The 9,583-nt window shown below is 47.1% G+C and overlaps 1 protein-coding gene across 1 annotated transcript in view; it reads left to right on the top strand.

Moving 5' to 3' along the window:
• Positions 1-4,537, top strand: part of top3b (DNA topoisomerase III beta) — a 39,321-nt gene extending 34,784 nt beyond the window's left edge. The window contains exons 16-18 of the mRNA XM_029637085.2: positions 2,629-2,830; positions 3,180-3,367; positions 4,167-4,537. Coding sequence (XP_029492945.1) covers positions 2,629-2,830; positions 3,180-3,367; positions 4,167-4,445 — 669 coding nt within the window. The 3' untranslated portion in view covers positions 4,446-4,537. The remainder of the gene's footprint in view (positions 1-2,628; positions 2,831-3,179; positions 3,368-4,166) is intronic.
• The last annotated feature ends 5,046 nt before the right edge of the window (positions 4,538-9,583 follow it).

Below are 9,583 nucleotides of genomic sequence, written 5' to 3'. Positions count from 1 at the left end.
GTTATTATTATTAGTAGTAGTAGTAGTAGTAGTAGTAGTTATTATTATTAGTAGTAGTAATTATTATTATTATTAGTAGTAGTAGTAGTAGTAGTAGTAGTTATTATTATTAGTAGTAGTAATTATTATTATTATTAGTAGTAGTAGTAGTAGTAGTAGTAGTAGTTATTATTATTAGTAGTAGTAGTAGTAGTTATTATTATTATTAGTAGTAGTAGTAGTTATTATTATTAGTAGTAATAGTAGTAATTATTATTATTAGTAGTAGTAGTAGTAGTAGTTATTATTATTAGTAGTAGTAGTAGTAGTAGTAGTAGTAGTAGTAGTTATTATTATTAGTAGTAGTAGTAGTAATTATTATTATTAGTAGTAGTAGTAGTAATTATTATTATTAGTAGTAGTAGTAGTTATTAGTAGTAGTAGTAGTAGTAGTAGTAGTAGTAGTAGTAGTAATTATTAGTAGTAGTAGTAGTAGTAGTAGTTATTATTATTAGTAGTAGTAGTAGTAGTAGTAGTAGTTATTATTATTATTATTAGTAGTAGTAATTATTATTATTAGTAGTAGTAGTAGTTATTATTATTAGTAGTAGTAGTAGTAGTAGTAGTAGTAGTAGTAATTATTATTAGTAGTAGTAGTAGTAGTAGTAATTATTATTATTATTTTTTTAAAAATTATTTTTAACCTTTTATTTAACTAGGCAAGTCACTTAAGAACAAATTCATATTTTACAATCACCAATATGAAAACAGATCTAATTCAATTGAATAATCTTCCCATAAATCTTACAGGGAGAATATACCATGGTGGCCAAAACAACAACAACGATAATTCTGCTAATACCAATTACCCCACCGAAGATGTTCTTTTAAATAGTGTACTCGGTCATAACAGACTTTTATCAAATAAAAGTTATAGAAAAAGAAGATGTAGAACTTTACAAGTATTGATTTTTAACCTTGTATCAACTCTCTACCCAATACTTTTACTTGTGACGTATACAGTACCAGTTTGGACACACCTACTCATTCCAGGGTTTCTATTTAATACAAAAAAAACATCTACATTGTAGAATAAGACAGACATCAAACCTGTGAAATAACACATATGGGATGATATAGTAATGATATAGTAAAAAAGAAGAAGTGTTAAACAAATCAAAACACATTTTATATTTAAGATTCTTCAAAGTAGCCACCCTTGATGACAACGTTGCACACTTTAGTCAAAACAAATCAAACTTTATTAGTCACATGCGCCGAAAACAACGAGTGTAGAACCTTACTGTGTGATGCTTTACTTACAAGCCCTTAACCAACGGTGTAGAACTTACCGTGTAATGCTTTACTTACAAGCCCTTAACCAACAGTGAAGTTCAAGAAGAGTTAAGAAAATATTTACCAAGTAGACTAAAATAAAAAGTAGCACAATAAGAATAACATTAACAAGGCTATATACAGCGGGTACCGGTGTGGAGGCGATATACAGGGGTACCGGTACCGAGTCAGTGTGGAGGCTATATACAGGGGGTACCGGTACAGAGTCAGTGTGGAGGCTAAATACAGGGGGTACCGGTACCGAGTCAGTGTGGAGGCTATATACAGGGGGTACCGGTACCGAGTCAGTGTGGAGGCTATATACAGGGGGTACCGAGTCAGTGTGGAGGCTATATACAGGGGGTACCGGTACAGAGTCAGTGTGGAGGCTATATACAGGGGGTACCGGTACCGAGTCAGTGTGGAGGCTATATACAGGGGGTACCGAGTCAGTGTGGAGGCTATATACAGGGGGTACCGGTACAGAGTCAGTGTGGAGGCTATATACAGGGGGTACCGGTACCGAGTCAGTGTGGAGGCTATATACAGGGGGTACCGGTACAGAGTCAGTGTGGAGGCTATATACAGGGGGTACCGGTACAGAGTCAGTGTGGAGGCTATATACAGGGGGTACCGGTACAGAGTCAGTGTGGAGGCTATATACAGGGGGTACCGGTACAGAGTCAGTGTGGAGGCTATATACAGGGGGTACCGGTACCGAGTCAGTGTGGAGGCTAAATACAGGGGGTACCGGTACCGAGTCAGTGTGGAGGCTATATACAGGGGGTACCGGTACCGAGTCAGTGTGGAGGCTATATACAGGGGGTACCGGTACCGAGTCAGTGTGGAGGCTATATACAGGGGGTACCGGTACCGAGTCAGTGTGGAGGCTATATACAGGGGGTACCGGTACTGTGTGTGTGTGTGTGTGTCCTTGTGTTTTGCATTTCATTGAGTTCCTCAAGTCTTCCAAATGATGTCATCCAGGAGAGAAGACATTATATTCACACTGAGTGAACAAAACATTTAAGAACGCCTTCCCAATATTGAGTATTGACCCCCTCCCCTTTCCCCTCAGAACGGGCTCGTCTGGGCATGGACTCTAAAAGTTGTCGAAAGCGTTCCACAGGACACTTAAATATTTTGTCTTGCCCATTCACCCTCTGAATGGAGCATCAGTGCTAGAGCATTCGTGTGTGTGTGTGTGTTCTTGTCAGTTTCCTTTAGGAGCGTTTGATTTAACTTGCACGGTACAGTGGAACCAATTGTCCCAGAAGTGCAAACTGCACGCTAATAATGGATTGTTTCTCCCAGGCCAAGCCCAGCCGGCTGCACTGTGCTGGGTGTGATGAGACGTACAGCCTGCCTCAGAACGGAGCCATCAAACTGTACAAGGAGCTGCGCTGCCCACTGGATGAGTTTGAGCTGGTGCTGTGGACCTCTGGATCCAGGGGAAAGAGCTACCCCCTTTGTCCCTACTGCTTCAGCAACCCCCCCTTCAGGGACATGAAGAAAGGTGAGGGGAGTGTGTGGGTGGTGAGTGATTGGTCGTTATAGGGTTTGGGGTCAATTTCAATTCAGGAAGTAAACTGATGTTCCAACTTTTCCTTGTTGTTTTTCTCTCCCCCTCCCTATCTCTCTCCCCCCTCCCCTCCCTATCTCACTCCCTATCTCTCTCCCCCTCCCCTCCTCTCTCTCCCCTCCCCTCCTCTCTCCCCCTCCCCTCCCCATCTCTCGCCCCCCTCCCCTCCTCATCTCTCTCTCCCCCTACCCTCCCCCTCCTCTCTCTCTCTCCCTCCCTCCCCATCTCTCTCTCCCTCCCCTCCTCTCTCCCCCTCCCTCCCCATCTCTCACCTCCCTCCCAGGTATGGGATGTAATGAGTGCACCCACCCGTCCTGCCAGCACAGTCTCAACTCCCTGGGTATTGGTCAGTGTGTGGAGTGTGAGGGCGGGGTGCTGGTTTTGGACCCTACCTCTGGCCCCAAGTGGAAGATGGCTTGCAACAGGTGCAACGTGATGGTGCACTTCTTTGAACACGCACACAGGGTGCAGGTAGGCAGGAAGAGAACTTTTGTGGTTTTCATTGTTAATTCTCATAAACCTCATTTGCATTTTTTCACAGTGTTTATTTTATTTATATTCCATTATTTATTTATCCTTTTAACTGGGCAAGTCAGTTAAGAATCAATCATTTTTACAATGACGGTCTAGGAACAGTGGGGTTAACTGCCTTGTTTAGTGGCAGGATGACAGATTTGTACCTTGTCAGCTCGAGGATTCGGGTTACTGGGTTACTGGCCCAACACAATAGGCTACCTGCCGCCCCTTATAACAGTTATCTCTCTTTTCTCTCTCTCTCTTTCTTCCCTCTTGCTGTGTTCACTCCCCCCCCTTCCCATCCCCCCTTGTCTCCTCTTGCTGTGTTCACTCCCCCCTTCCCATCCCCCCTTGTCTCCTCTTGCTGTGTTCACTCCCCCCCCCGCCCCCTTGTCTCCTCTTGCTGTGTTCACTCCCCCCCCCCCCCCCCCCCTTGTCTCCTCTTGCTGTGTTCACTCCCCCCCTCCCCCCCCTTGTCTCCTCTTGCTGTGTTCACTCCCCCCACCCCCTTGTCTCCTCTTGCTGTGTTCACTCCCCTCCTCCCCCCTTCCCATCCCCACCTCTCGTCTCTTCTTGCTGTGTTCACTCCCTTCCTCCCTCTCTGCCCCCCCATCCCCACCCCTCGTCTCCTCTTGCTGTGTTCACCCCCCTTCCCATCCCCACCCCTCGTCTCCTCTTGCTGTGTTCACTCCCTTCCTCATCTCCTCTTGCTGTGTTCACCCCCCCCCTCCCTCCTCCACCCCTCGTCTCCTAGGTAACCCAGGAGAGCTGTGAGGCATGTGAAGCGTCCCTGGTAGCGGTGGACTTCAACAAGACGCGCTCCCCGCTGCCTGACGGAGAGACGCAGCACAGCGGCTGTGTGTTCTGCGACCCAGTCTTCCAGGACCTGGTTGAACTCAAACACGCCACCATGAGACACCCCTCCATGACCCGCGGCGGGGGTGCACGGCGTGGGGGGCGGGGCAGGGGCAGAGGGCGCAGGGAAAAGAAACCTAAAGACAAGATGGCTGCCTTGGCAGCGTACTTTGTGTAGCAGTAGATCAGGGTCATTATGTGAAGCTGTTATGGCATCTGTAATAAATGATGGCATCATGTGGAAAGTAAATGCCTTTTTGTAAACAGAAATTGGTCGTTGTGTTTTCTGAGTCTTTGTTATTGTAGCTGTCTTAGATCAGTGTTTCTCTCCCCAGGCGCAATCTGCTATGTCATCTACATCTACATCTTCATCAGTAGGCAGGTTTCCATTGACCCAGTTAATTAGACAAAAGCAATGTCGCCCCCAAAAATGACTGTGACGTGTGTAATGGGACAGGGTAGCATGTGTATTGGGACAGGGCAGCATGTGTAATGGGACAGGGTAGAATGTGTATTGGGACAGGGTAGCATGTGTAATGGGACAGGGCAGCATGTGTATTGGGACAGGGCAGCATGTGTATTGGGACAGGGTAGCATGTGTAATGGGACAGGGCAGCATGTGTATTGGGACAGGGCAGCATGTGTATTGGGACAGGGTATAATGTGTATTGGGACAGGGCAGCATGTGTAATGGGACAGGGTAGAATGTGTATTGGGACAGGGTAGCATGTGTATTGGGACAGGGCAGCATGTGTAATGGGACACCTTCTCCTCCCTCTTGAATCCTCCTCCCCCCCTCCTCCCTCTCTGCAGATGACTTCGTCAACCATTTTGAAAAGAAGGTCGACGACATCCGATCCTCGTTTGCTAAGTCAAACGACACCGCTGGTTCTGCTCACACTGCCCTACCCTGTGCTCTGACCTCTTCCTCCCCTCTCTCTCCAGATGACATCTCGCGTCTTGTGACGGCCGGCCGCCCAACAACCTGCCCGCTTGACCCTATCCCCTCCTCTCTTCTCCAGACCATCTCCGGTGACCTTCTCCCTTACCTCACCTCGCTCATCAACTCATCCCTGACCGCTGGCTACGTCCCTCCCGTCTTCAAGAGAGCGAGAGTTGCACCCCTTCTGAAAAAACCTACACTCGATCCCTCCGATGTCAACAACTACAGACCAGTATCCCTTCTTTCTTTTCTCTCCAAAACTCTTGAACGTGCCGTCCTTGGCCAGCTCTCCCGCTATCTCTCTCAGAATGACCTTCTTGATCCAAATCAGTCAGGTTTCAAGACTAGTCATTCAACTGAGACTGCTCTTCTCTGTATCACGGAGGCGCTCCGCACTGCTAAAGCTAACTCTCTCTCCTCTGCTCTCATCCTTCTAGACCTATCGGCTGCCTTCGATACTGTGAACCATCAGATCCTCCTCTCCACCCTCTCCGAGTTGGGCATCTCCGGCGCGGCCCACGCTTGGATTGCGTCCTACCTGACAGGTCGCTCCTACCAGGTGGCGTGGCGAGAATCCGTCTCCTCACCACGTGCTCTCACCACTGGTGTCCCCCAGGGCTCTGTTCTAGGCCCTCTCCTATTCTCGCTATACACCAAGTCACTTGGCTCTGTCATAACCTCACATGGTCTCTCCTATCATTGCTATGCAGACGACACACAATTAATCTTCTCCTTTCCCCCTTCTGACGACCAGGTGGCGAATCGCATCTCTGCATGTCTGGCAGACATATCAGTGTGGATGACGGATCATCACCTCAAGCTGAACCTCGGCAAGACGGAGCTGCTCTTCCTCCCGGGGAAGGACTGCCCGTTCCATGATCTCGCCATCACGGTTGACAACTCCATTGTGTCCTCGTCCCAGAGCGCTAAGAACCTTGGCGTGATCCTGGACAACACCCTGTCGTTCTCAAATAACATCAAGGCGGTGGCCCGTTCCTGTAGGTTCATGCTCTACAACATCCGCAGAGTACGGCCCTGCCTCACACAGGAAGCGGCGCAGGTCCTAATCCAGGCACTTGTCATCTCCCGTCTGGATTACTGCAACTCGCTGTTGGCTGGGCTCCCTGCCTGTGCCATTAAACCCCTACAACTCATCCAGAACGCCGCAGCCCGTCTGGTGTTCAACCTTCCCAAGTTCTCTCACGTCACCCCGCTCCTCCGCTCTCTCCACTGGCTTCCAGTTGAAGCTCGCATCCGCTACAAGACCATGGTGCTTGCCTACGGAGCTGTGAGGGGAACGGCACCTCAGTACCTCCAGGCTCTGATCAGGCCCTACACCCAAACAAGGGCACTGCGTTCATCCACCTCTGGCCTGCTCGCCTCCCTACCACTGAGGAAGTACAGTTCCCGCTCAGCCCAGTCAAAACTGTTCGCTGCTCTGGCCCCCCAATGGTGGAACAAACTCCCTCACGACGCCAGGACAGCGGAGTCAATCACCACCTTCCGGAGACACCTGAAACCCCACCTCTTTAAGGAATACCTAGGATAGGATAAAGTAATCCTTCTCACCCCCTCCCCCCCTTAAAAGACCTAGATGCACTATTGTAAAGTGGCTGTTCCACTGGATGTCATAAGGTGAAAGCACCAATTTGTAAGTCGCTCTGGATAAGAGCGTCTGCTAAATGACTTAAATGTAATGATGTAAATGACACGGTAGCATGTGTATTGGGACAGGGTAGCATGTGTATTGGGACAGGGCAGCATGTGTAATGGGACAGGGCAGCATGTGTATTGGGACAGGGCAGCATGTGTATTGGGACAGGGCAGCATGTGTAATGGGACAGGGTAGCATGTGTAATGGGACAGGGCAGCATGTGTATTGGGACAGGGTAGAATGTGTAATGGGACACGGTAGCATGTGTAATGGGACAGGGCAGCATGTGTATTGGGACAGGGTAGCATGTGTAATGGGACAGGGCAGCATGTGTATTGGGACAGGGCAGCATGTGTATTGGGACAGGGCAGCATGTGTAATGGGACAGGGTAGCATGTGTAATGGGACAGGGCAGCATGTGTATTGGGACACGGTAGCATGTGTAATGGGACAGGGCAGCATGTGTAATGGGACAGGGTAGCATGTGTAATGGGACAGGGCAGCATGTGTATTGGGACAGGGTAGCATGTGTAATGGGACAGGGTAGCATGTGTAATGGGACAGGGTAGCATGTGTAATGGGACACGGTAGAATGTGTAATGGGACAGGGCAGCATGTGTAATGGGACAGGGCAGCATGTGTAATGGGACAGGGCAGCATGTGTAATGGGACAGGGCAGCATGTGTAATGGGACAGGGTAGAATGTGTAATGGGACAGGGCAGCATGTGTATTGGGACAGGGCAGCATGTGTATTGGGACAGGGCAGAATGTGTATTGGGACAGGGCAGCATGTGTAATGGGACAGGGTAGCATGTGTATTGGGACAGGGTAGCATGTGTAATGGGACACGGCCGCAATAGGAGAAATGTTCCAAAGATTGGAAACAGTTTTATCCATTAGACGGGTAGATTTCTTATTTGTCCATTTAAAAAATAAAATCATCCACTCCACATTTCATTATTAATGCCTACTGCTGGCTAAATCTAGTTTTCAACTATAAAAATGCAGGACAAACGATCGTCTTTTTTCTTTACAGGAGTTTCACCATCCAATTAGGCTATTTCAGATCAAGGATGAAATGTCTTGATCCACCATCTTGTTTTCAAGAGTCTAAAAGAAAAAAAAACAACCAACAATACTTAGTAACAAGAATAATAATGCAACTGTCTAATAATAATAATAATGAAATAACCCGCAAATTATTAACTGCCTTGCTCAAGGGCAGAACGGCAGATTTTTCCATCTTGCCGACTTGGGGATTCGAACCAGCGACATTTCAGTTACTGGCCCAACGCTCTTAGATCTGTATAGTAACCCAAGCTTATAGTTAATTGTTTTATTAATATAATCAATAATTAGCTTTCCAAAAATGTATTCCGAATCTATCCTCAAAATCAGATATTTCAAACAATCAACACTTTGAAACATTGTTCTATCACTTAGTGGGGCAAGAAAGTATTTAGTCAGCCACCAATTGTGCAAGTTCTCCCACTTAAAAAGATGAGAGTGGCCTGTAATTTTCATCATAGGTACACTTCAACTATGACAGACAAAATTAGATTTTTTTTCCAGGAAATCACATTGTAGGATTTTTAATGAATTTATTTGCAAATTATGGTGGAAAATAAGTATTTGGTCACCTACAAACAAGCAAGATTTCTGGCTCTCACAGACCTGTAACTTCTTCTTTAAGAGGCTCCTCTGTCCTCCACTCGTTACCTGTATTAATGGAACCTGTTTGAACTTGTTATCAGTATAAAAGACACCTGTCCACAACCTCAAACAGTCACACTCCAAACTCCACTATGGCCAAGACCAAAGAGCTGTCAAAGGACACCAGAAACAAAATTGTAGACCTGCACCAGGCTGGGAAGACTGAATCTGCAATAGGTAAGCAGCTTTTTTTAAAGAAATCAACTGTGGGAGCAATTATTAGAAAATGGAAGACATACAAGACCACTGATAATCTCCCTCGGTCTGGGGTTCCACGCAAGATCTCACCCTGTGGGGTCAAAATGATCACAAGAACGGTGAGCAAAAATCCCAGAACCACACGGGGGGACCTAGTGAATGACCTGCAGAGAGCTGGGACCAAAGTAACAAAGCCTACCATCAGTAACACACTACGCCGCCAGGGACTCAAATCCTGCAGTGCCAGACGTGTCCCCCTGCTTAAGCCAGTACATGTCCAGGCCCATCTGAAGTTTGCTAGAGAGCATTTGGATGATCCAGAAGAAGATTGGGAGAATGTCATATGGTCAGATGAAACCAAAATCGAACTTTTTGGTAAAAACTCAACTCATCGTGTTTGGAGGACAAAGAATGCTGAGTTGCATCCAAAGAACACCATACCTACTGTGAAGCATGGGGGTGGAAACATCGTGCTTTGGGGTTGTTTTTCTGCAAAGGGACCAGGACGACTGATCCGTGTAAAGGAAAGAATGAATGGGGCCATGTATCATGAGATTTTGAGTGAAAACCTCCTTCCATCAGCAAGGGCATTGAAGATGAAACGTGAGTGGGTCTTTCAGCATGACAATGATCCCAAAACACACCGCCCGGGAAATGAAGGAGTGGCTTCGTAAGAAGCATTTCAAGGTCCTGGAGTGGCCTAGCCAGTCTCCAGATCTCAACTCCATAGAAAATCTTTGGAGGGAGTTGGAAGTCCGTGTTGCCCAGCAACAGCCCCAAAACATCACTGCTCTAGAGGAGATCTGC

This window comes from Oncorhynchus nerka, linkage group LG27, assembly GCF_034236695.1.
Source record: "Oncorhynchus nerka isolate Pitt River linkage group LG27, Oner_Uvic_2.0, whole genome shotgun sequence".
NCBI classification, from domain to species: Eukaryota; Metazoa; Chordata; class Actinopteri; order Salmoniformes; family Salmonidae; genus Oncorhynchus; species Oncorhynchus nerka.
Note: the sequence above shows the minus strand (reverse complement) of the source record. Positions and strands in the feature narration are given on the sequence as shown.